Here is a 25,338-nt window from a genome sequence, read left to right on the forward strand (position 1 = left end):
AGAGGCCAAGGCGGGAGTGATGACTTCAGAGAGGAGCCCACAGAGACCCTGTAGTTTTCAAGATTGGTAGATGTTTGCTAATCTGGGAGGACAAGGATGATTTGGGCAGGGGAAACACCCCGTGCAAGGCCTGGAGGAGCCAGAAAGGGGGTGGAGGAGCATTGTCCTTCAGCGCAGATCCTTACGCTGTGCTGGGATCCAGAGTGGTTCACATCTGGACCTGCCCTTGAAGGCCTGCTGGTTTGGTGGGCAGGGGGGACAATGCACACGACCAGGGCAGGAGTGGCGATTAGGGCTGAATGCCCCGCAGAGCCCCCACCCTGCCACAGTGTTTTAAATGTCTGAATCAATTGCCTGTTAGACAGTTTCTTTAAAAATATGCATTTCTGAATTTTCTCAGAAAAGATCTGTCAGCACCCCTGCAGTCCTTGCTGGCAACAACACCATGGAGCAGAGAAGCCCCCCACCCTCGAGGCCCATGCGTCTTCCCTGCTTGGATGTTTGGCTTAGAAAGTTTTCTAAAATGGTGTCTTGAATAGCAGCAGATTTTCTGCGGTGGAAAGTGAGGGATGAAGCAAGAAATGTTTGTTGCAGGGGCGGGGTGTGGCACAGTAGTTAAGGTGCCACGTCAGGTGCCCGCATCCCACCCCAGAGCCCCTGGATTGGAGTCCTGGCCCTGCTTCCAAACCAGCTTTGTGCCACTGTGCACCCTGCAGAGCAGCGGGTGATGGCTCAGATGCTAGGGTCCTTGCCACCTGGGTGGGAGACCTGGAATGAATTCCAGGCTCTGACTTTGGTGTGGCTGTTGTGAGCATTTGGGGAGTGAACCAGCAGATGGAAGATCCCCCCTCTCTCTGCTATTCAAATAAATAATAAAATGTTTCCTGGAGTCCGGTCAGGAATATCAAGCTGAGTGGCTTTCTCCCTCTTGCCCAGTGGGAAACCTCACGGTCCACAGGCTCTGGGGACTGGACTGGGAGACCACAGGGCTGGATGACTCAAGGTCTTAGGGTGGGGAAGCGGCAATACTGGAATTTGAACACAGGCAGTTCACTCTGGTGCCCATGCTCCTGGATGTCAGACCCCACCACCCCTGTCTCCTAACAGCCCATTTCTCCATGCTGGTGAGCAGAGACAGGATGGATCAGGCAGACGGGTACGGGGGCTGTGGCTGAGGGCTCTGCTGCCTCCGTGTGGGGCCCGGATCAAATATCTTGCCCTCTCTTGTGCCTCTGTGTCTGTGAGCATAGCATTTGGAAAGCTGGCAACTGGAGGATGGACACAGAGCTGGGGGTGCTGCCATTGGGGTGGGGATGGACAATCAAAGACTGCTTTTGGGACTAAATTGGGATGAGGTCAGGACACAGGTCGGGCCTGGGGACAGTGGGCCATCCCTAGGGAGGCAGTTTGAAGAAGGCACACCTTGGGGGATGTGGGTTCGATCCGCGAGATTCCCAGAGCGGAGCACTGGGGTGGGATGATGGAGGATGGGAAAGGGGCGTCTTCTTCCACCAGGTTGGGCCATCCCCGGAGAAGGGGCGGGGAGCGCAGCGCCCGGCGGCCCCTTTAATCGGGGACGCGCGCTGTCCGGCCCGCGCGCTCTCGCCTCCGTCGCCGGCCGGAGCGGGAGCTGGAGCGGAGCCGGGGCCGGAGCGGCGGAATGGAGCCCCTGCGCGCGCCCGCGCTGCGCCGCCTGCTGCCGCCGCTGCTGCTCCTCCTGCTGCCGCTGCCCCCCCGCGCCCGGGCCAAGTACGTGCGGGGCAACCTCAGCTCCAAGGAGGTGAGCACACGGGGGTCCCCCGCCGCTCGGCGGGCCCGGGGAGACCTGAGGGGAGAGGGTGCCGCCCCGCCCCCTGCCGCCCCTCCCGAGCGGACCCGGGGATCCGCGGGAGATGGGGCCAGGGGCGATGGGGGCTGGGCCGGGTGGAGGCTGTGGGGGGCCGTGGGGGTCCGGGCCAGACTTGGGGATTGCAGAAGGGACGCTGAGGTCAGAGCTGGGTGGGGATGGGGCGCGGGTTGGCAGAGTCAGAGTTTGGCGCGGGGGAGGGAGGGCGCCGAGGTGGTGCTGAAGGGACAGCACTTGCACTCCGCGGAGAGCCCTGAGTTCGGCGCACTCGGCTCAGGACCAGGAGGGGGCCGTGCGGAAGATTCTGCAGCACGGGATGGTTTCTGGGACCAGGACTGGGGCAATGGCACTTGGATGGTGTCCGGGACCCAAGGCGGCCAGGACGCACACCTGGCTCTCCAGGGTCTTTCTCCCGGTGCCTGGGGAAGGCGAAGGAGGGTTTTGGAGGGGAGGGGAGGGGAGGAACGCGGGGGGCTTCCGAGGGGGGAGAAATCAGGGCAGCAGGAGTCCAGGACACACAGGGAAGGGACCTGGGAAGAATGTTGGAGGTGACTTGGTCTCCTCGCAGTGCCTGGGAAGCCAGGAACCCGAGGGGAGGGAAGAAAAGTTGGGGGTCTCCAGCGGAAGAGAGTTCTGTAGGGACTCAGAAGAGGGTGTGACCAGACCCGCTTTTCTAGGACTGGGTGTTCCTGACAAGATTTTGTTTCCTCTCGGATTACGGCCGACTGGACTTCCGTTTCCGCTACCCTGAAGTGAGTCTTCCCCTGTCACCTGGCATCCCGGGGCTTGGATACTTTACTCCTTTGGTCTCCCCAGGCAGGGGCTCCCCGAGGCCTCTGCACTCCCCCAAGCCCCCGATCTCTCGGTCTGCAGGCCAAGTGCTGTCAGAACATCCTGCTCTATTTCGATGACCCCTCCCAGTGGCCAGCCGTGTACAAAGCAGGTGACAAGGTGAGAGCTGTGAGGAGGGGGTAGGAGGATGGGGAAAAGGCCACCGCTGGCCAGGGAGTGACCCTGTGCCTGCCTTCCCCAGGACTGCTTGGCCAAGGAGTCAGTGATCAGGCCGGAGAACAACCAGGTCATCAACCTCACCACCCAGTACGCCTGGTCAGGCTGTCAGGTGTGGGCCCAGTCCCAGGGGGAGGGGAGTCCTGGAGGTCTCAGGCCTGGAGGCCTGCGGGCCAGGCTTCAGCCTTCTCGCCCCTCCTCAGGTAGTGTCAGAGGCCGGGACCCGTTACCTGAGCTGCTCCAGCGGCCGCAGCTTCCGCTCGGTGCGCGAAAGGTGGTGGTACATCGCTCTCAGCAAGTGTGGGGTAAGGGGCTGCGGCAGCCCCCAGGGCCTTCTCCTCTTTGCTTTCTTGGTGCCCCCCCTGCCCAGGGCGCCCCCACCCTGAGGCCTGCACCCTCCCCACAGGGAGATGGGCTGCAGCTGGAGTACGAGATGGTCCTCACCAATGGCAAGTCGTTTTGGACCCGGCACTTCTCGGCCGATGAGTTTGGTGAGCAAATGGGACCCCATTTGGGCTGCCTGTGGAGTCCAAGGCTGGGTGCCAGGCTGGGGACCAAACTGTTTCTTTCTTTGCCACGTGGGCAGGGATCCTGGAGACAGATGTGACCTTCCTCCTCATCTTCATCCTCATCTTCTTCCTCTCCTGTTATTTTGGATGTGAGTCCAGCACATGGACGGGGGCAGGGTCAGGGGAGAGGGGCTGTCTTCCCTTCTGTCCCTGAAGAGCCTTTCCCTGCCCCGCTTTCCAGACCTGCTGAAGGGCCGTCAGTTACTCCATACCACTTACAAAATGTTCATGGCTGCCGCAGGAGTGGAGGGTGAGGTTTAGCCTGTCCCAGCTCGCGAGTTCCGTGGGAGGAGGGACGTGGGGCCCTGAGGTCTGGGACTGACAGCGGAAAGCCTGGGAACCTGGACTCCTGGGTCCCCAGGGAGGAGGGGCGCGGGGCAAGGGGGCCGGACACCCAAGTCTCTTGGCAGGTCAAGGGCAGTGACCGACCTGGAGTCTTGAGGGGTGGTCTCTGCCCCTTTCCTCTGTGTTCATCCCCCATCCTAGTCCTGAGCCTCCTGTTTTTCTGCATCTACTGGGGCCAGTATGCCACCGACGGCATTGGCAACGAGAGTGTGAAGATCTTGGGTGAGAACGCGGTGGGGCTGGGGGCTGGGGGCTGGGGCGGGGTCCGCTCTGAGCCGCCTGAGCCGCCCTCTCCTCCCTTCTCCCAGCCAAGGTGCTCTTCTCCTCCAGCTTCCTCATCTTCCTGCTGATGCTCATCCTCCTGGGAAAGGGATTCACGGTGACACGGTGCCCGGGCAGGGAGCCCTTGGCGGGGTGGCCGGGCTGGGGAGCCGGGTGGGGGTGGGCCTGGGGGGTAGCTGCCCCCTCCTCCCTGACGGCCCCCACCCCTGCTGTCTCCCCTCATGGCCTGCCGCCAGGGGCCGCATCAGCCACTCAGGCTCCGTGAAGTTGTCAATCTACATGACCCTGTACACCCTCACCCACGTGGTGCTGCTCATCTACGAGGCGGAAGTGAGTCCCAGAGGCCCCTGCTGGGCCCCTCCCCTCTCCCGCCCCCTCCTCAAAGCTCTGGGTGGCTGACCTGTCCGCGGGTCCCTCTGCACAAAGCGCCCTTCCAGGCAATCCAGCTTTCTCTCTGCCACTCCTCCGCTTTTCCACCTTCTGTCTGTCTAAGTGAGCCCTCCTCTCTTCACGTCCCTGAGTAGCTCCCACCGTCTCTCACGGCGGTCACATTTGTGCTCCGTGTCGAAGAGTCCTTGCAGACCTGGATGCCTCTGTGGCTCTCCCACCTCCTAGCTGGCTGGCCTTGGGTGATGAACCCCCTCTCTTTTCTTCTTTGGAAAAACAGGAGGCTCTTCCCTACCCTGGGTGCCGGTGTGGGGGGGTGCTCCTCAAAGGCTTTGTGTCACCAGCAGGCTTTGGCCAAAGGGCTTCCCTGTCAGCTGTGTGAAGTGGGGTGATAGGAAGACCTGCCTCGATGAATTGATCCGATAGAAAAGCTCACACATGGGAGGTGTTCAGCCCCCATGTGGGGGCACATGGCAGCCGATGTATTCTCTCCCTGTCTTTTCCCCCTCTTTCTCTCTGTATGCTCTTGTATCTATCTCTGGCTCTCCCGCTGCTCCCGTGGGGGCCCACGGGTGGGGTTCAGGGACCCTGATGGAAGGCAGGAAGCCAGGGCTATGATGAACCCTCTCCTGTGGGTCCAGTTCTTCGACCCAGGTCAGGTACTGTACACATACGAGTCTCCAGCCGGCTACGGGCTCATCGGGCTGCAGGTGGCTGCCTACGTGTGGTTCTGCTATGCTGTACTCGTCTCCCTGCGCCACTTCCCTGAGAAGCAGCCCTTTTACGTGCCTTTCTTTGCTGCCTACACCCTCTGGTGAGATGTGGTGGGCCCCCAACTTGCCCCTGCCTCCCGCGGCTCCCTAGAAATGGCTGCAGCCCACCTTAGACCCTCCTCCGTGAGGAAGGTGGGTTTTTAAGTCAGGCAGCTGCCACTCAGGATCTGCCGTCACTCTCCTTGTGATCTTGGGGAAATTAATTTCCCAAAGTTAAAAAAAAAAAAAAAGAAAGAAAAAAAGACTTTCACAAAGAGTGCTCAGGTTACTACCCATAACCAAGCCTTTCGGTAGTTTCTCCTGCAGAGGTTACCTTGAGCATGCATAGTTTAGTGTCTGATAGGTAGTAGACGTTCAATAAAAACTCCTCGGAATTGTTGCTGTTCAACATAACATAGTGGGACAGGCGCTGTGATGTAGAGGGTAAGGCCACTGCCTGAGGCACCAGCGTCCCCTATGGGTGCTTGTTTGTCACAACTGCTCCATTTACAATCCAGCTCCCTGCTAATATGCCTGGGAAAGCAGCAGAGGATGGCTAAAGTCCCTGAGCCCCTGCAACCATGTGGAACACCTGGAAGAAGCTCCTGGTTCCTGACTTCTGACCAGCTCAGCTCCAGCTGTTGTGGCCATTTGGGGAGTGAACCAGCCAGAAGATTCTCTCTCTCTCTCTCTCTCTCTCTCTCTAACTCTACCTTTCAAAATAAGTAAATAATTCTTAAAAAAAAAATACATAGCAGTAAATAGGTGGATTCCAATCCAGACTGCCTGGCTTCAGATCCCAGCTCCAAAGCTCATAAACTGTGTGACCCAGAGTGAAAGAGAGAGAGGGAGAGAGATATTCCATCTGCTGGTTCACTCCCCAAATGGTCACAACAGCTAGGGCTGGGCCAGGCAGAAGCCAGGGGGCCTGGGACACCACCTTGGCTTCTCAGTGGGTGGCAGAGGCCCACGTACTTGAACTATCATCCGTTGCCTTCCTAGGCAAGTAACAGAGAGCGAGATTGGAAGTGGAGCAGCCTGGACTTGAACTAGTGCTCATATGGGACGCTGGCATCACAGGTGGCAACTTAACCTGTTGGCCACGACGCCGGCCCCAGCTGAGTTAAATGTAACCTAATCCTCGCCCCTCAGGATTTCCCAGACCAGTGGGATTGCAGACCCTCTTTAAGCCTGTGGCTTCTGAAAGTCCCACTGTGGAACTTGTGTGTGCGTGGCAGGGGAGGTGGGGTCATGGGCTGGGGTGGAGGGCAGGAGCAGTGTCTCTATCAACCAATACCTCTCCTTCAGGTTCTTTGCGGTTCCGGTCATGGCCCTCATTGCCAATTTCGGGATCCCCAAGTGGGCCCGGGAGAAGATCGTCAATGGCATCCAGCTGGGGATCCACTTGTACGCCCACGGCGTGTTTCTGGTGAGGATGGGAAACCAGGGCAGGGGATGCCTGGGGCTCCTGTCCCGAGCCCTTGATCCATTTCTTCTTTCTCCAGTCATTCACCAGACACCTAGTGAGAATCTGCTGGGTCCCGGCGGCCCACTCGACTGTTCCCCCAAATCCGCCCTCTTCTCTTCCCCTCTTCTGCTTTGTGTCTGGCCTCTTTCTCCAGTCCACTCTCTTTCTTTGAACCTGCATCCCCACTTCCATTCCTAACCGCCGGTCCCCAGACTCTCACATGTTCTTTTGTATCCCCACTGTCTTCCCCAAGCCCCTTAGTCTCCACACCACCCTTCTCCCAGACACACACGCTCCCACCACAAGCTGTTGCTCAGGATACAGCTGGGATGGCAGAGGCTGGGGCTCCTGGCCAGGCAGCGGCAGTGGTGGCAGTGCTGTCAAGATCCAGGCAGCACAATGGTCCTGGCACCAAATCTAGTCTTTGTTTTTTATTTTATTTATTTATTTTTAATTTATTTTTTTGGGACAGGCAGAGTGGACAGTGAGAGAGAGAGACAGAGAGAAAGGTCTTCCTTTTGCCATTGGTTCACCCTCCAATGGCCGCCGCGGCCAGCACGCTGCGGCCGGCGCACCACGCTGATCAGATGGCAGGAGCCAGGTACTTATCCTGGTCTCCCATGGGGTGCAGGGCCCAAGCACTTGGGCCATCCTCCACTGCCCTCCCTGGCCACAGCAGAGAGCTGGCCTGGAAGAGGGGCAACCGGGACAGAATCCGGCACCCCGACCGGGACTAGAACCCTGTGTGCCGGCGCCACAAGGCAGAGGATTAGCCTGTTGAGCCGCGGCGCCGGCCTGTTTTTTATTTTTAAGATTTATTTATTTATTTGAAAGTCAGTTACACAGAGAGAGGAGAGGCAGAGAGAGACAGAGAGGTCTTCCATCTGATGGTTCACCAATTGGCCGCAACGGCCAGAGCTGCGCTGATCCGAAGCCAGGAGTCAGGAGCTTCCTCTGGGTCTCCCACTCAGGCACAGGGGCCTGAGGACTTGGGCCTTCTTCTACTGCTTTCCTAGGCCACAGCAGAAAGCTGGATCGGAAGTGGAGCAGCCAGATCTCGAACTGGGAGTTAACCTGCTGCGCCACAGCGCTGGCCCCTAGTCTTCGTTTTGGTTCAGATCCTATCTCACCTTCTGCTTCCTTTTAAAAATATTTATTTATTTTAGGCCGGCACCGCGGCTCACTAGGCTAATCCTCTGCCTTGCAGTGCCAGCACACCGGGTTCTAGTCCCGGTCGGGGTGCCGGATTCTGTCCCGGTTGCCCCTCTTCCAGGCCAGCTCTCTGCTGTGGCCAGGGAGTGCAGTGGAGGATGGCCCAAGTGCTTGGGCCCTGCACCCCATGGGAGACCAGGATAAGTACCTGGCTCCTGCCATCTGATCAGCGTGGTGCGCCGGCCGCAGCGCGCTGGCCGTGGCAGCCATTGGAGGGTGAACCAATGGCAAAAGGAAGACCTTTCTCTCTGTCTCTCTCTCTCACTGTCCACTCTGCCTGTCAAAAATAAATAAAGAAAAAAATATATTTATTTATTTTAGAAGATTTTATTTATTTGAGAGGCAGAGAAAGGGAGAGACAGAGAGAGAGGTCTTTCATCCACTCATTCACTCCCCAAATGGTTGCAACGGCAGGAGCTGGGCTGATCCAAAGCCAGGAATCAGGAGCTATTTCTGGGTCTCCCACATGGGTGCAGGGGCCCAAGGACTTGGGCCATCTTCTACTGCTTTTCCAGGCCATAGCAGAGAGCTGGATCAGAAGAGGAGCAGCCGGGACTCAAACCGACGTCTATATGGGATGCCGGTGTCACAGATGGATGCTAAGCCTACTAAGCCACAGCCCAAGATTTATGTATTTAAAAGGCACAGTTTATATTTATATATATATATATGTACACACACATACATATATATACATACACACACACACACACATATATATATATATAAGAGAGAGAGAGAGAGAGGGATCTTCTATCCACTGGTTCACTCCCACAAATGTCCAAATTGTTGCAATGGTTAGGGGCTAGGCCAGGCCGAAGGCAGGAGACAGAAACTCCATCCAGGTCTCCCATGTCCATCTCACTTTCTTGATAACAGTTCTCTTGTTCATTCATTTATCTACTGGCTGATCACTGGGCACCTGTCTCACCCAGCCTGTTTCATGCTAGGGACACTCGTACGCATTTTCCCAGCCCCAGGAGAGGATCGGCAGCAGCCATCACACCCAGCATATAGAGATAAGGCCAGATGTAGGGAGATGACCTGTCGTGGCTCCATGGCCTTTGGTGGCAGAGCCGGCACTTTGAACCTGTTCTCTGGCAGGCCCCAAGGGCTTGCATGAAAGGGAGCCAGGGAGGGAAGCAGGCATCACCCAAGGCCCCTGGGGCCTGCAGCGTGCTCTGGGTGAGGCCTGTGCTCAGCTGCCAGGCAGGGGGCTGCTCTCCCAGTCCCCACCTCAGAGCCCGACTTAGGCAGACTCTCTCGCCTTCCTGGTCTGGTCCATCTTGAAGCTCTGCACAGAAAGAGGGGAAGTGCTGAGACCCCCCACCCCCGGCCATGTGCCAGGCTTTTTCATTTCCACCTTCTCATGTTTCCAAGTGGGCACTGCAGCCCTTCCACTGGCGCAGCTCGGGGAGTTTCATCAGCGCGCCCCAGAGCCCAGAGGCGCAGACCGTCAAACGCAGTGCCCTTGCTTTTAGTTCACCTTCAGCTGGCTTCTCTCCTGAAACTGCTCGTGGGTGCTCAGCACAGCTCCGCCTCTGGCATCCCGCCACTCTTTGAATTTCAGCTCCTGTTCATTTATTCAACACAGCCTTGGAGGGAAGGTGCTGTCTCCAGGATATGGCCTTGGAGTCACACGCTGTCCCTGCCCTCCTGGCTCACAGGCTAAATGGGTAGACATCCCCACATTCCAGCGGTATTTATTGAGGGCTTCCTAAAGTTGAGTCTGTATTTTTTTAAGTGTATTTTCATTTTATTTGAAAAGATAGACAGAAATCCTCCAATTACTGGTTCACTCCTCAAATGCCCAAAGCTGAGCCAGGTCGAAGCCGGGAGCCCAGCGCTCCTGGGTCTCCCAAGTGGGTGGCAGAGATTCAAGTACTTGAGGTACTGAGGACTCCACAGCCAGCCCTCCTAGGTGCTAACATTCTAGTCTATTAATTACTGTCCAACTGAGTTTTGTGTTGATGGAAATATAGTCTGTGCTGTCCACTGCGGTAGCTACCTACCCATGACATGCGGCATTGTGCCCTGGAAATGCGAACAGTGCGACTGAGAAACTGAAATTTTAATTTTGATTACATTGAAGTTCTATGTGGCTGGCTGGTGGCTAGGCTACTGCACAGTGCGGGACACTGATTTTAGCCAGGGATAGCCCAGCGACCAGGGCACCGATGGGGGCAGGGGGAGGCAGAGTAATGAGTTGTGTTAGAGAGAAAAGGCTGGAGCCCAGGGCACTATGAGAACTCAACCCAGTCTGAAAGGCTGTGTGTGGGGATCTCAAGCGAAGGGAAATTCTTGGGACCTAGGTTTAAGGAGACAGCCTGGGCCTGGACAGTGCTTCTCCAACCTATGCTTGGCCACTCGCCCCAGATCATGACTCGCCCGTCGGCGGCCAACAAGAACTTCCCATACCACGTGCGCACGTCGCAGATCGCCTCTGCCGGGACCCCGGGCCCAGCAGGCAGCCAGTCGGCGGACAAGGCCTTCCCGCAGCACGTCTATGGGAACGTGACGTTCATCAGCGACTCGGTGCCCAACTTCACGGAGCTCTTCTCCATCCCCCCGCCCACCTCCTCCGTAAGCCCCGCGGCCCCGGCGCCCGAGGAGCTGCTGGCGCCGCCCCTGGAATACCTGACCCCGCTCCCGGCCCCGCCGCCACCCTCCGCGCCTCCCGCGCCCGGGCGCCTGAGCCCGCCCCCCGCCTTTCGCACGCCCCGCGTCCCAACGCCGCGCCGCGACCCTCCCCCGGCGCCCGCGCCCACCCTGCCAGACTGGGTCCTGGCGCTATTGCGCACGCCGCCACGGACGCCGCGCGCTGTGCCCCCGCCGCCCGCCTTCCGCGGCTCTCCCCCTGCTCCCCGGCCGCCGCCGGAGTTTGCCCCACGCACCCCGACGCCGCCCCTTGAGTACCTGGCCCCGCTGCCCAGGCGCCCTCCCGTCCACTCCTTCCCTGATTGACAAGTGCATCCTTGCCTGGGGTGGTGGGGTCCTCTAGGGGGAGGGGGACGGGCCTTCGGGGCCGCATCTGCCCCCCTCCCCGAGGGTCCCGGACGGCCTCTGACCCTGACCCCCCTCCCAGGCCGGGAAGCAGGTGGAGGAGACAGCGGTAGCGGCAGCGGTGGCCCCGAGGGGCCGCGTGGTGACCATGGCCGAGCCGGGCGCAGCCTCCCCGCCCCCTCCCGCTCGGTTCCCCAAGGCGGCCGACCCGGGCTGGGATGGCCCGACGCCATCCTACCAGCCGCTCGTGCCCCAGACGGCGGCGCCGCACACCGGCTTCACCGAATACTTCAGCATGCACACGGCCGGGGGCACCGCACCCCCGGTCTGAGCACCCCCGTCCCATGGGCCGCGCACCGGGCCCCAGCTGGGCTCCGGACCCCTCCCCCGCCCCCAACTCCTCCCCTGAGTCCAGGGCTCGGGCCATCCCAGGCCTTCCCGACCCCCTCCAACCCAGCCCACGCTCCCAGGTGGGGAGCAACGCGCCCTGTCCCCCCTCCCCTCTTGTGCCAAACGGTCCCGCGGGAGCCGCTCTCCCCGTCCCCTCCCTCAGCCCCTGCCCCGAACGGCGCCGGATTCTGGGCTCCCGCTGTTCCGAGATCTCCGGCCCCCTGGCCCCCTCCGAGACCTTTGACCCCGCCGGACTCCGGGATACCCGTGACGGCCGCCGGGACCCTGCTCGTGACCCTGCGGGACTCCGCGACCCCGAGCCACTGCTCCAGGGACGGACACTGTGCAGCTGGCCTCGACTCGGAAGCGCTCCCTCGGACGGACCCGTGGTCTGTCTGCCCCCATCTCCACTCCGGGGGCCTTCCTGAGGTCCCTGGCAGAAAGACTCCCCCCCCTACCCCCATTCTTGCCAAAATAAAGAGGATTCATTGAGTTTTTATCTATAACATGGCTTTCTTTAACATTTCGACGGGGTCCGCAGGCCGGGCTGCTCAAGAGCCGTTTGAGGCTCGGGCCCTCAGCGTGTCCATCTGAACATGTCGGCAAGGCGCTGCCTGTCTCGACCCAGAATCTGGGGAGCACTGTGGACGGGGATCTTCTCGCAGAGCCCCTTTATTTTCACCTTCGCTTCCCCCAGTCAGAGGTAGAGACGCCCTCCAGCGGTACACGCTCCCCTCAGCCTCCCGCAGCCCGAATTTGGGTCGCGCTCTTAGCACTGCGCATGTGTGATTCTCTCCTCACGGGCCCGAGGAGGTCGCTGTTGCGCATGCGCCCAGGGACAAAATGGGCGGGGAAGTTTCCGGAAGCCTCCCCTGGTCGAGGGGTGGGGCTGGGCGCTCCGCAGTCCTCCCAGGGCCGCTCTGACCTGCCGGGCTGCAACTTCTCGCCTCCTCTCCGCCCGCCCTCCCACAGCGGCCGCTCGGCTCCCGCCCCCTTGCCTTCCCAGCGGGTCTTCCCGGAGCCGCTCTGGCCCGAGCGTCCCCTCATCTCTCTGATCTGGCCCATCCGGCTCGGGAGGGAGGCGCGGGTGGGTGAGGGAAGGCAATAGAGGGTTATGGGGTCCGGGCTGGGACCTCGGAAGGCTGGCGCCGTCCCCGGCATCCGCTCGCGCCCCGCCCCTGACTGGAGGGGTCTCTCCGGGACCGTCTGGGCCTGGTTGGTCCTGGCCCTGTACTCTCTGTAGGGGGCCCCTGCCGGGCGGTGGAACCCTTCGCCCCCTGGGGACCACCCGTCTGTAAGGTCCGTTTTGGCCCGCAGCGGCCTGAATCTAACTGCTGGGCGCCGTTTTATGGGGTCGGCCCCTCTATGGGGCCCCGTGTTTATAGGGGACCCCTACGGTCCCTAGCGGTCGAGCCTGTCCCTGGCGAGCCCATGCACCCGGCCTTCCCTGGGTCTGTAGGACCGGCTGCTCGGCTCCCAGAGCCGGTCCCCAGCGGCCGTCCCCTTCTCAGGGACTGCGTCTCCCAGACCTGCCGGGTCTACAAGGCCATGCTAAGCCTATAGAGGTCGCATTTGCAGGGCCTCACTCCGGGTAGAGGGTCCTCTCTGGATCTTAGCGGCCCTTCGCGTTTCCAAGGGTCGTTGCGGGAGGCGACGATGGCCCAGGGCCGGGCACTATCCACGGCCCTGGCCCTGGCCCTGGCCGTGGCTCTGGTCCTGGCCGTGCTGGGCCCGCTGTCCCCCGGAGTCCGGGCGGGGGACTGCAAGGGGCAGCGACAGGTGTTGCGGGAGGCTCCAGGCTTCGTGACGGACGGTGCGGGCAACTACAGCGTCAATGGCAACTGCGAGTGGCTCATCGAGGGTGAGTGGGTCCGCGTGGGTCACTCGCTCATCCGCTGGCTACTTTATTTGTGCGTTCATCCACTCGGCATATTCCCGGAGCCCCGTTCTGTTCCAGACCTTTTGCTGTAGAAAGTGCAAGACCCCCAGGGTAGCCGCCCACCTGAGGCCTGCCCTGGAATGCCTTGAAGTCTAGTGGGGGAGAGACAGCCAGACCCAGACAGAGCAGCAGTGAGGGGGTGCTCTCCGTAACTGTTAGACACTCAGGCTGGGGAGTGCCATCACCTGGCTCCTAGTGTAGGCTTTCTGATTTTGGGCAGGTGACTTATTTCCTCTGAGATTCAGCTAGCCACCCCCCACCCCCCTGCCCCCTTCCCCATTGGGGAAAACAAAACGACTCAGCTCACAGGGTTGTTGGAATTCAATGAGACTAGATATTCAGCGTGCCTGGCCCATCGTCAATGCTCAATAAATGGTATTAGGATTACTATTGATGTCACTTTAAAAAAGAGCATTTTTTCCCCCCAGGGGTTGTATTTGCCACTGGGATGTGGCAGAGACCGAGACAAGTCCGATGATCTTGAGTGCCTTAAAGGCTTGGAGTGTGGGGAGGGAGCCAAGCAACAGGAGGTGATGGCCCAGAGTGATCTGTAATGGGCCTGGGAGAGCCTGGCCCCTGGGGGAGAGGAGAGGAGGTGTGAGCTGAGACCTAAGGGACCAATGGGAGCCAGGGAGGAGGGGGCCAGGGGAGAGCATTCTAGAAAAGAGGGACCCACCTGTGCAATGGCCCTGCCACTACCCTGTCAGCTCTCAGCCAGGGACTTGAGATGAACCCACTCCCCGGAGAGGACTTAGCCTGGCTTAGCTGTGCAGGAGGGCGCAGAAGGCCCGTGCGGAGGCCTGGGAGCTGTTGAGGACCTAGAAGCCAGGGTGCTGAGACACGGAGTAAGGAAGGCAGTGGAGGAGCCGGAGGGTGTCGGGCCCAGCGTGAGGGCAGCCGGGAGGTGGAGGAAGAAATTCGGGGCTTGTGGCAGGAGAAGGGCCAGGAAGGCGTCACGGTGGGACAGGACCTGGGTCACGCAGGGCCTCCCTTGCAGGATGTGGAGCTTAGGGGGTCGTCTGGGGGCACTGGGAGCTGTGGAAGGGCCTGAACAGGGGAAGGGCATGGTCTGGTTGATGTTTTAGAACGGGATCTCTGGCTGCTCTGTGCGGTGTGGATGAAGGCATGTTTCTTGGGGCGGATGTGTCTGTCTCCAACCTGGGATCTGTTCCTGTCATGCCGAGGGCGAGAACAGAATGAGGGACGGGGGGAGTATAAATCGTTGTCTGGCCTTGAAGAGACTCAGGTTGGGAACAGTGGAGCTGGCCGCAGGCATCCAGCCCCCAGCAGGCTCAGGGCTGCGACACAGGGAGATGCACGGGTTGTGTGGCCAGGCCTGGGCGAGGAAGAGCCCCTGAAGCAGGGTTCTGAAGCGTGCATAGGAGTTTACTGAGTGGGAAGAAGGAGCAGCCTCTGTGAAGACATGAGGTCTCAGGACCCATGCCCAGGTTGTCTGCTCTGGTCACTCCATAGGCAGAGCTGAAGAGGGGAAGAAGAGCCTTGGGGGCCACAGAGCAGCTTGGCCTTCCTTCTGGGGTTGATGGGAGTCTCAGGAGTGCTTGGAGCCAGAGCGGGGCATTGTCTTCAGGCTGGAGGCTTGGTCTTGTAGAAGAGGGTGGGTTCTGACCTCCATGGAGCAGGGGCCAGGGGGTTGGGGAGGTATGGAGAGCGTGGAGCAATGTTTGGGGGACCTCATCATTGAACCTTGGGGACCAGCTGTCTGGACGGTGGGTAGAGGGGAGTCTGGGAGGTTGCTCCCTCCCCTCCCGGCCTGTGCATCTTCCTCCCTGTTACAAGACAAGCGGCCGACACACCTGCTGTTGTACCAGGTTCACCCTTTAGCCCTTGTGCTCCTAACATCTTCAGGATTGAGAGCCTCTCACTTTTGAACAGCAGGTTTGGGGATCAGGTTTCTGTCCAGAATGGTGAGGGGGCTGGGTAGAAACCGGAGACCTTGAACTCGGGGCGGGGGGGGGGGGGGGGGGGCTTGAGGCGGATGGTGAGCTGTGGCCTCCCAGGCACTTAACAAAGATGTACTTGTTGTGATTCCGGGAAGAGAGCTTTTCAGTTTGGTAGGGGCTGGTGAGATTCTGGGAGGTCTGGGTGCCTGTCCAGCTAAATGGCTCTTCTGCCTTCCCAGACCACGGTGGGGCCCTGTGTGGCGCGGTCTCGGGTCCTCTGGTCAGAGCCTGAGGGGGAGCTGCCAACTACATTACTGGTTTGTTGTTGTTGTTTTATGCATTTCTTCATTCTGTCACCTGGCTTTTCCTGAGCCCTTGCTCGCTGCCAGGCCTCGTGCTAGGCAGTCTTGGGGAGGGAATTAGGCCCAGGTCCAGGGCTCCTCAGCTGCAGGGAAGAGAGACCCGAGCACAGATCGTCCTGGCTCAGAGTCGTGAAGGTTGTAGTGGGATCTGAGGGACACCCAACCCAGCCAGGGGGCATCAAGGAAGGCGCCCTGGAGGAAGAGGGGAAGTTTGCTGGCCAAAAGGAAGAATGTTGCAAAGACCCCGTGCCTGAGCGAGCTGCAGGCAGTGTGGTGATTGAGCCGAGGGCAGGCTCCTGGCTGGGGAGCTAGGTTTTCTCCTAGTGTGGTGACTAACCATGTAGGACTTCTGAGTAGGGGAGGGGCAGGGCCAGTCGTGGCCTTGGGAAGATCCTTCAGGATCCAAGACTTGGGGCCAGGCCCGGAAGGAGGCTGGCTCCATGATCCTGGTGAGAGAGGATGAGGACCGGGCGGGACTGGGCAGGGCACATTTTGGAACGCTCTGGCAGTGGTCTGGCAAGCGAGAGCCATTATCTCAGTGAGTGGGCATTCCGATCTTGGTAGGTGGGGAGAATTAGCCCCATTTTACAGTCAAGAAAACAGGCTCAGAGAGCCCATGGCACTGGCCCAGGATCACACATCTGGGGTAAGTAGCAGATGCGCCTGTTAGGGTCTGGAGGAGGGCACTCAGGGTCGTAGGGGAAGGAGCTGGCCCTGGGTCCTCCAGCAGGTCAAGGGCAGAGCTGGAACCCAAGTCTCCTGGTTGTGCTAGCCCAGAGGACTCCCCTGAGTGGCCCGTGGTGGTCTCATGAGGGCCTCTGGTGTGGCCCGTGGAAGGAGAGGCCCTTCTGGCAGAGAGCGAGAGCAGGGACAGCGTTAGCAGTGCACTTGCCCCTGCTCCAGGGCTGGGCCCCGCGGGAGGCACCTCCTGAGTGCCATCGCCTCTCTCACGGTCGCAGTCACCTGGCACCTGGGGCCACAGCCTTCCGAGGGGCCCCTTGGGCCTGTGGCCAAGAAGGCGCCTTTGGGGCTTGGCTGTTGGCGCTGGCTGTCAGCTGGGGTTGCCGCCTGGCGTGCCTTCATGTGGCTTTGGCTGTTCCTAGTGGGACAGCTGTGTTCCGAGAAGCAGCGCTGTCCAAGGCCCAGGGGAAAGCTGCAGGACGTCTGTGGCCTCTCCACCGAGTCCCAGGATGTCACTTGTGCTTGTTGCTGGTCCTGCAGGCCACTGAGGCTCTTCCCACATGCAAGGGGCAGGGAATTAGCCCCGCCCCCCAAAATTTTATTTATTTGAAGGCAGAGTTACAGAGAGGCAGAGGTAGAGAGAGAGAGGAAGAGAGGTCTTCCATCCGATTGTTCACTCCCCAGATGGCTGCAATGGCCGGAGCTGTGCCGATCTGAAGCCAGGAGCCGGGAGCTTCCTCTGGGTCTCCCACACAGGTGCAGGGGCCCAAGAATTTGAGCCATCTTCTTCTGCTTTCCCAGGCCATAGCTGAGAACTGGATTGGAAGTGGAGCAGCTGGGACTTGAGCCGGTGCCCATATGGGGTACCGGCACTGCAGGCTGCGGCTTTACTTGCTATGCCACTCTGCCGCCCCCCCCCCTTTTTTTTTAAATGACTGATTTGATTTGAAAGGCAGAGTGACACAGAGAGAGGATCTTCTCTTTGCTGATTCATTCTTCAAATGGTTGCAGTGGCTGGGACTAGGCCAGGCTGAAGGCAAGCGTGGAACTCCATCCTGGTCTCCCATGTGGGTGGCAGGCCTTTGGGCCACCATCTGCTGCTCTCCCAGGCACATTAGCAGGGAGCGGGATTGGAAGAGGAACACCTGAGACTTGAACCGGTGCTCTGACGTGGGATGCTGGCGTCGCAGGACACAGCATAACTCACTGTCCCACAACCCTGGCCCCAACTCTTGCCCTTTGATAAGAGTGGCCTAGAAGTTTGGATCCACTCCAGCACTGTCCTATCCCCTCTGTTCACCTGGAACATGGGATACTCACAGAGGCCCCTTTCTAGCCGGGAGGCCACCTGTCTGCTCCGGCCTGGGCCCTTGTTTCCTGGCTTAGGCGTGTCTGGAGCTCGCAGGTTGGCAGGGTGACCGAGGCAGCAAGGACACTGTGGCTGCACCTCTGGTGAGGTTCCCTGTCCACTCGTGAACTGCGGAGGTTGTGCATCCTGATCCCAGGAGACCTTCTGGGGCTGGTGTTGTAACTCCTTGTCCCTTCGAGGCAGGTCACAGGTCTGACTCATTTTTGATCCCCCTCATCATCCGGAGGTGTGGTGTTGTGGGTGGGCTGGCGGGAGGCATGGGAGAAGGTCTATGTTTATAAAAAAAAAAAAGTGTTTATTTATTTGAAAGATGGCGTGACACAAAGAGGAGAAACAGGGAGAGAATCAGAGAGAAGGAGAGAGAGAGAGAGAGAGAGAGGGAGAAAGAGGGAGAGAGGGAGAGGGAGAGGGAGAGAGAGGGAGAGAGGGAGAGGGAGAGGGAGAGAGGGAGAGCTTCCGTACGCTGGTTCATTCCCCAAACGCCCACCATACTCCAGGCCCGGCCAGCTGAAGCTAGGGACTAGGAACTCCAGCCGGGTCCCCTTCGTGGGTAGCAGGGATCCAAGTACTTGGGCCATCATTAGCTGCCTCCCAGGTACATTAACAGGGAACTGGATCAGTGCAGAGTAGCTGGGGCTCAAACTGGAGCTCCAGCACAGGCTGTAGGCGTCCCATGTAGCACGTGAACCCACTGCACCACAATGCCCACCCCAAGGTCCACAGTCAAACCTGGCCTCCCTCTGTTCACCCTCAGCCCCGAGCCCCCAGCACCGGATCCTGCTGGACTTCCTTTTCCTGGACACAGAGTGCACGTATGACTACCTGTTCGTGTATGACGGTGACTCCCCCCGGGGGCCGCTGCTCGCCAGTCTCAGCGGGAGCACCCGGCCGCCACCCATCGAGGCTTCCTCGGGCAAGGTTAGAGGTCACGGGCTGTGGGCTGGGGGAGGGGGACGTGTGGCAGAGACCCAGTGAGAGGGCATCGGGGGAGGGCACTGGGACCGAAGCAGGTGGGGAGAGAGAAAGGAGGTGGGGTTCTGGGCCCCCAGGGTGGGGTGGGGCAGGGCAGGCGAAGACCCTCCCCCAGCCCAGCCCCTGGAGCGCTGTCCCCTTGTACCTGCAGATGCTGCTGCACCTCTTCAGTGATGCCAACTACAACTTGCTGGGCTTCAACGCCTCTTTCCGCTTCTCCCTGTGTCCCGGCGGCTGCCGGAGCCATGGGCAGTGCCGACCCCCAGGAGTGTGCGTCTGCGATCCGGGCTGGGGGGGCCCTGACTGCAGCCTGCAGGAGTGTTCGGCCTACTGTGGCAGTCATGGCACCTGTGCCTCGGTGAGCCTGGCCCCAGCCGTGTTCCCCTGGGATCCTCATCTGTGACCACACCCAGCGCTCCCAGCCCCAGGATCCGATCTTGCTGCTGCCTGCAGCTCTCCTTCCACCCTCCCCCTTCTCCTGCCAGGTCCCACCTTCCACCTGTTACTCCTCCCTGCAGGCCCTCCCCTGCCTGAGCCCACTCTGTCCTCACCCCTGTCACACCTCTTACCCACAAACCACCCTGTGTCCTCTGGCCGGCGCAGCACCCTCCTCCGCTGAGTCAGCGTCCCTGGACCTGCTGACCTCGCAGCACTGACCTGACATCTAAGCTGTGCGCGTCCAGCCTCGGGTCTCGCTCACATGTTGAGCTCTGCCTGCTTTGACCTCCCCAGCTCTGAGCTCCTCCGCTCCAGGCTGGACCCTGGCCTCACTGAATGACTCTTCTCGGACCCACCTTCTTTCTGGCGTCCTCGGTTCTCGCCCACTGGTCTGCCTTCTTTGCTCCCCCTGCCTTCCTGTGTTGTGTGTCTGAGTCCTGTTTCTCCCCCTCTGTCTGCCTGTCTCCTTCCACTCTCTCTCCTTTGCCTCACTGTCTCTTATTTCATTCTCTCCCTGCCTGTCCATCTTTGTCCTTCCCCCTTTTGCCCCATCTGTCTCACTCTCATTCCATTTCTCTCTCTCCCTAACGGCCCCTTCCCCACAGCCCCTGGGACCGTGCCGCTGTGAGCCTGGCTTCCTGGGACGGGCCTGTGACCTGCACCTGTGGGAGAACCAGGGGGCTGGTTGGTGGCACAACGTGAGTGCTGGTGACCCCGCCTTCTCTGCCCGGATTGGGGCAGCTGGTGCCTTCCTGTCCCCACCTGGGCTACTGGCTGTATTTGGAGGTGAGCAGATGGGGTGAGTGTCTGGGGGCTGGAAGCCTGGCAGCCTGTGGCCAGGGCTTGAGACCATCTGGCCCTCCACAGGCCAGGACCTCAACAACGCCTTGGGTGACCTTGTCCTGTACAACTTCTCTGCCAACACCTGGGAAAGCTGGGACCTGAGTCCTGCCCCGGTATGGACCCCTCCGCTCCATCAGGCCCAGCCAGGGTGCCCCGCCTGACCTCCGTCTCCCCATACCACCCCCTGCCCCCAAGCTGGAGACAAGAGCTCATTTCTCCGTCTCTCTCTCTCATTTTCTTCTTCTCTCTCCTTCTCTGTTTGTCTCCTGCCTCTCCTTTGCACCATTGCCCTGATTTTGCGTCTGACTCTTGGCCTTTGTTCTCTTGATTCCGTGTCTCCGTCTCCCTGGGTCTCTCTCTGCTTTTTCCTGCCATTTCTCCTCCTCCTGACTCCACACCCCCTCCCTCTCTTCTGGTGTTTCTCTGTCTCCCCTGCCTCCTGTTCGTTGCGTGTTCTCTCTCCTTTTCTCTCTGCATGGCCCTGTCTCACCACCTGCGTCTTTCCCTGTCTGTGTGTCTGTGTGTCACCATGGGTGTCCCTCCCCATCTCTGTCTTCTTGTCTCTTCCTCACAGGCTGCCCGTCACTCCCACGTAGCCGTGGCCTGGGCCGGCTCCCTGGTGCTGATGGGTGGTGAGCTGGCTGACGGCTCGCTCACCAATGATGTGTGGGCCTTTAACCCAATGGGAGGGGGCCAGTGGGAGCTCCTGGCACCACCCGTCTCGAGCTCCTCAGGGCCCCCGGGCCTGGCAGGTCATGCAGCTGCCCTAGTGGACGACAACTGGCTCTATGTGTCTGGTGGCCGCACCCAGCACGACCTCTTCTCCTCTGGCCTCTTCCGTTTCCGACTCGACAGCTCCAGTGGTGGCTACTGGGAGCAGGTGGTTCCAGCAGGTGGCAGGCCCCCCGCCGCCACTGGCCACTCCATGGTGTTCCACGCCCCGTCCCGCGCCTTGCTGGTCCACGGTGGACACCGGCCTTCCACTGCCCGGTGAGTGACCTGTGTGAAACCGCTCAGGGCCAGGCTGGCCGCAGCGACCTGGGCCTTGAGTCCGTAGAGCTGCTTGCCCACTGACAGACTCCTGTAGTCGGTCACTGCTGCCTTCCTCCACTCACTTTCTCATTTGCTCACTCATTCACTCCCCACGCACACGTTCTCTGATTTTAAAAATATATTTTTTAAAATGTTATTTGCTTGAAAAGCAGAGAGGCAGAGACAGAGATCCGCTGTCTGCTGGTTCACTCCTCAGATGCCTGCAGTAGCCGAGGCTGGGCCAGGCCTAAGCAGGAGCTGGGAACTCAATCTGGTTCTCCCGTATGGGTGGCAGGAACCCAACTGTTTGGGTCATCACCTGCTGCCTCCCGCCTCCCAGGGTGTGCAGGAAGGAGGACATGGGAGTGGAGCCAGGACTCAGCTCTGAGAAGGATGTTGGTAGCTCGAGCAGCAGCTTAACCACTGCACCAAAACGCTGCCCCCGCTCTCTGATCTCTTATTCAGTTTCTCCAGCGGTTGTCTCCCACACACTCCCCCCGTCCGTCCATCCTGTAAACCCCTGCCGGGTTCTGTAGGTGACCTACAGATGGGGAACATCTGGTTAGGAGGGGACTAGACCTGATGATGGCCGGTCTCAGCCCTGGGAGAACACAGCTCCCAAGGGCCCGGAGGAGGGAGGCCCTGCCCTGCCCTGACTTTGTCCCCACCACCACCCCCGCAGGTTCTCTGTGCGGGTGAACTCCACTGAGCTCTTCCACGTAGATCGCCGCGTGTGGACGACCCTGAAGGGCCGGGATGGACTTCAGGGCCCACGGGAGCGAGCCTTCCACACCGCCAGTGTCCTAGGCAACTACATGGTGGTCTATGGTGAGGGCGCTCCCCAAGCCTGCATGCCTGTCCAACCGCTTGCCAGGGCCCTGAGCCAACCCAGAGCTGAGACTCCCTGCGTGGGTGTTCCCACCTCCCCCGGGGCGTGTCAGCTCCGCCCCCTTTCTCCCTTCCTAGGGGGCAACGTGCACACCCATTACCAGGAGGAGAAGTGCTACGAGGACGGCATCTTCTTCTACCACCTCGGCTGCCATCAGTGGGTGTCAGGGGCCGAGCTTGCCCCCCCCGGCACCCCTGAAGGTGAGCGGCCCCTGAATGTCCCTGAGGGCTCCTGAGGATCCCCCACCCCCACAGTGTACCCGGGCCAGAGCCACCTGGGTCCTGAGCCAGACATGGTGCCACAGCCTGGGCTAGAGACAGGACTAGGTGACGTTACCATAGAGACGGGAGGCAGTTACCACGGCTTCAGCTCTGAGTTCCAGTCCAGGGTGTTCCAGCTGCCTGCGCCCCCAGGAACTGCCTCAAAGCAGCCACCTCTTCAAGGCCACAGCCATCAAGTGGCAGCAACAGATGGCTGGCCCCAAACAGCCAACTGCACAAAACCAACACTTGATGTCCCAAGCCCCATTTCCACACTCTGTAACATGAGGGCTGTGCTGACACTTCCTCTGTGGGCTGCTGTGAGAATGGATTGAGATGTTTGGAGCCGGGGGAGCCCAGAGAAGGGACTGGCACACGACGGGGACGGGAGCTGCCGAGGGGCCCGGGGGCTCGCCCGGGAGGAACGTGGAGGAGCCTTTCCCCCTTCGTGAAGTCAGAGACTGCCAGGGGAGTGGGAGGAGCCCGGGGCCCTCTGCTCTCATATGCATGGACCGGGAGCTGTCACTGCAGGGGGCATCTATTTCCACCCCCCGCCCTGGAGAGAAGAGGGGGGACAGAGGCAGGCAGAAGAGGGCAGGGGGACAGGTCGCCAGGGCACCCTGTGTGACCATCAGGAGTAAAGCCGAGCCAGGTGTCCGATCGGCCTGCTGCCAGGGCTCCTCTGCCTGGCCCTGTCTTTCCCGCAGGCCCCTCCCCTGGGAGGGCCAGGGTGTGAACTTCATGGGGGTCTCTTCTGGGCCAAGTCCCATGTGCTTGCAGAGTGTACAGTCAGTGAGAGGGAGGGAGTCACCGTTCCCTGACCTCTCGCTTGTCAGTCAGGACTCCTGGTTGGGAGTGACAGGAGCCCAATCCACGTGGCTTAAGAGAAAAGGAAGATTTCTTGATTCTCTTGAGAAAACTAGAGGCGCCAGCTTCAGGCTGAGTTGGATCCAGGTGTTCATGTGCTGGCATCAGCCATTACGCTCTGATTCTTGGCTGTGTTCAGTTCAGTCCGTAGCAGGTTTGCCTTTTGTAGGTGGTCACCAGTAGCTCTTGGATCATATGTTGCCCCCTTAAAATGTCCTCAGGAGGAGAATTCCTGTTTTCCTGCACTTGTGGGAGTTGGGTTCTGTGCCCGTGGTTGAACCAGTCACTGAGATGCACAGGCCTGGGCTAAGGCTGCTCTTCGGCCAGAGGCGGGGACCCCTTGACCTGAGCCTCGTGGACTGGGAGTAAGAGAGTGCTGTTTCCCAGAGGAAAACCAGACGAGAGGCTGTCGCCAGGAGAGGCACTGGTGCCGGACAGACAGAGACAGGCACGACCCGGGCAGCCTGCCAAGGGCTCTGCACATCCGTGTGCAGTCCCTAAGGGTGGGATGATGGCTCCCTTTAGAGAGGAAGAAACCAAGACTCAGAGTCACGGCGCCTGCCCCAGGCACACAGCTGTCAATGGTTGATCTGTGATTCGAATCCAAGTCTTTCCGACCCCAGAGATCATGCTGTGTCTGAAAGATGACGGGGGCAGGGGGTGAGAGGATTATGGTCGGTGTGGGCCTAGCAGGCCTGGAGGGCTTCCTTGGGCAGGTGGAGTTGATCAGAAGGCTGGGCTGAGGCTCGGGGGAGCCTAGGGTAGCATAGTCCCCTGAGGTGATGGCAGGGAATCTGGGGCCAAATGCTCTGTGGGTCTGTATCCTCCTAGGCCGAGCAGCGCCTCCCAGTGGTCGGTACTCACACGTAGCGGCTGTGCTTGGTGGCAGCGTCCTGTTGGTGGCTGGGGGGTACAGCGGCCGGCCCCGTGGGGACTTGATGGCCTACAAGGTGCCTCCCTTTGTGTTCCAGGCACCTGCCCAGGATGTAAGCACTGTTGTGATGGGGAAAGGGTGGAGGGAGGAGGGAGCATGATTGCCATGGGGTTGAGGGAGAGAGTTCCTGGGGCTGGGACAACAGGAGCTAGGGGGCTTCTGGGGCTGCAGGCAGTGGGCAAGGGGTCCTTGGGGCTGGGGGAGGAATGGACAGGGGTCCTCAGGAACAGAGAAGTTGTGGTCCCCTGGGGTTGTCAAAGTGAGCAAGGGCTTGGGAGCTGGCCCCAAGTCTGAGTGGCTTCCTCCCCAACACCCCCCCATCTGCCTAGTACCACTTGGACTATTGCTCCATGTACACGGACCACAGCGTCTGCTCCCGGGACCCCGAATGCAGCTGGTGTCAAGGGGCCTGCCAGGCTGCACCTCCTCCTGGGACCCCCTCAGGGGCTGTGAGTGACTTCCCTGGCTCCCTGTCCCCTGAGTGTCTCCCTCTCCCTAAACCAGGTGGACAAGACTCCCCCTAATGGGGAGACTTGTTCTACATGCATATCCTCATTCCTGACTTTTGATGCCAACATCTGAACCCTTGCCTCCCTCGCCCCCTCAGCCCAGTCCTCCTGAGCTTATGATCTCGTCCCTGGACCCCTCAGCCTCACAGGAGCCTTCTGGTCTCCCACGTTCCAGCCCCACTGTTAGTTCCCATTCTCCAGTTTCCTGGCCCCTTCTACCCCAGAACCCTTGTGTCCGTAGCTCTTCCCAGGTGCCCCGAGCCGGGCGGTGAGCCCTGTCCCCTGCCCTCCTTGCAGTGTCCAGCTGCCAGCTGCCTGGGCTTGGGCCGCCTTCTGGGTGACTGCCAGGCATGCCTGGCCTTCAGCAGCTCCGCAGCCCCTCCCCGGGGCCCTGGCACCCTGGGCTGGTGTGTGCACAATGAGAGCTGCCTGCCTCGGCCTGGTGAGTGTCCAGCAGCGGTGGGGGAGGGACAGCAGAGTGCTCCCCGCTGACTCCTCAGCCCTCTGTCCTCTCAGAGCAGGCTCGCTGCCGAGGGGAGCAGATCTCGGGCACTGTGGGCTGGTGGGGGCCTGTGCCTGTCTTCGTCACATCCCTGGAAGCTTGCGTCACTCAGAGCTTCCTGCCTGGCCTGCACCTGCTCACCTTCCAGCAGCCGCCCAACACCTCCCAGCCTGACAAGGTAGGGAGCCCGGAGTGGAGTGTGATGGTCCCGGTCCTGGGATTTGTCTTACTCAGATACATCCTGTAAATCTTGTGTTTACTCCAAGTCTTTATGGTCAAGGGTCTGATTTTTTTATAGGCTTAAAAGGTATTTTTTATTGTGATAAGTTACACATAAAATATCTCATTAGTGACAGTGAGCACCTTCACAGTACAGTGGGACTACCTAGGTCTTCACCCCAGTGAGAAACCCTGGGCTCACTAAGAGTCACTCCCTGTTCCCCTCGGCCCCCAATCCCTGGCAACCACTAACACTGCTTTCTACGTCCTAGTTTGCCCACTCTAGGCATTTTGTCTACATGGAGTCACATTGGGCTGGCACTGTGGTGCTGTGATAAAGCCACCACCTGCAATGCTGG

General features: G+C 60.0%; 2 protein-coding genes across 5 annotated transcripts in view; both read left to right on the plus strand.

Moving 5' to 3' along the window:
• Positions 1–1,585: 1,585 nt before the first annotated feature.
• On the plus strand, positions 1,586–12,069 carry TMEM145 (transmembrane protein 145). 3 transcript variants are annotated; one of them, XM_051836454.2, is made up of 15 exons: positions 1,589–1,780; positions 2,524–2,598; positions 2,720–2,797; positions 2,880–2,966; positions 3,058–3,159; positions 3,261–3,345; positions 3,441–3,512; positions 3,605–3,673; positions 3,910–3,990; positions 4,077–4,155; positions 4,287–4,380; positions 5,079–5,251; positions 6,498–6,618; positions 10,246–10,452; positions 10,955–12,069. In XM_051836454.2, exons 1-15 carry the CDS (start codon positions 1,661–1,663, stop codon positions 11,201–11,203), a joined length of 1,692 nt encoding a protein of 563 aa, XP_051692414.1. In that variant the 5' UTR covers positions 1,589–1,660; the 3' UTR covers positions 11,204–12,069. The 3 variants fall into 3 exon arrangements, with proteins under 3 accessions (XP_051692413.1, XP_051692414.1, XP_051692415.1); XM_051836455.2 differs by having other exon boundaries at positions 11,426–12,069; XM_051836453.2 differs by lacking the exon at positions 10,955–12,069 and having other exon boundaries at positions 1,586–1,780; positions 10,246–10,948.
• A 57-nt stretch (positions 12,070–12,126) lies between these two features.
• MEGF8 (multiple EGF like domains 8) overlaps positions 12,127–25,338 on the plus strand; it is a 39,451-nt gene continuing 26,239 nt past the window's right edge. The window contains exons 1-12 of one of the 2 annotated variants that reach the window (XM_051836451.2): positions 12,127–13,123; positions 18,269–18,432; positions 18,638–18,844; positions 19,530–19,710; positions 19,792–19,880; positions 20,342–20,757; positions 21,482–21,627; positions 21,766–21,888; positions 23,647–23,801; positions 24,079–24,198; positions 24,556–24,700; positions 24,775–24,938. In XM_051836451.2, the coding sequence (XP_051692411.2) occupies positions 12,919–13,123; positions 18,269–18,432; positions 18,638–18,844; positions 19,530–19,710; positions 19,792–19,880; positions 20,342–20,757; positions 21,482–21,627; positions 21,766–21,888; positions 23,647–23,801; positions 24,079–24,198; positions 24,556–24,700; positions 24,775–24,938 (2,115 nt within the window). In that variant the 5' untranslated portion in view covers positions 12,127–12,918. Of the gene's footprint in view, positions 13,124–18,268; positions 18,433–18,637; positions 18,845–19,529; positions 19,711–19,791; positions 19,881–20,341; positions 20,758–21,481; positions 21,628–21,765; positions 21,889–23,646; positions 23,802–24,078; positions 24,199–24,555; positions 24,701–24,774; positions 24,939–25,338 lie in introns of those variants that run through there. The other variant, XM_051836452.2, reaches the window with a different exon arrangement.

The sequence above is a fragment of the Oryctolagus cuniculus genome, chromosome 18, assembly GCF_964237555.1.
Source record: "Oryctolagus cuniculus chromosome 18, mOryCun1.1, whole genome shotgun sequence".
In the NCBI taxonomy this organism is placed as follows: Eukaryota; Metazoa; Chordata; class Mammalia; order Lagomorpha; family Leporidae; genus Oryctolagus; species Oryctolagus cuniculus.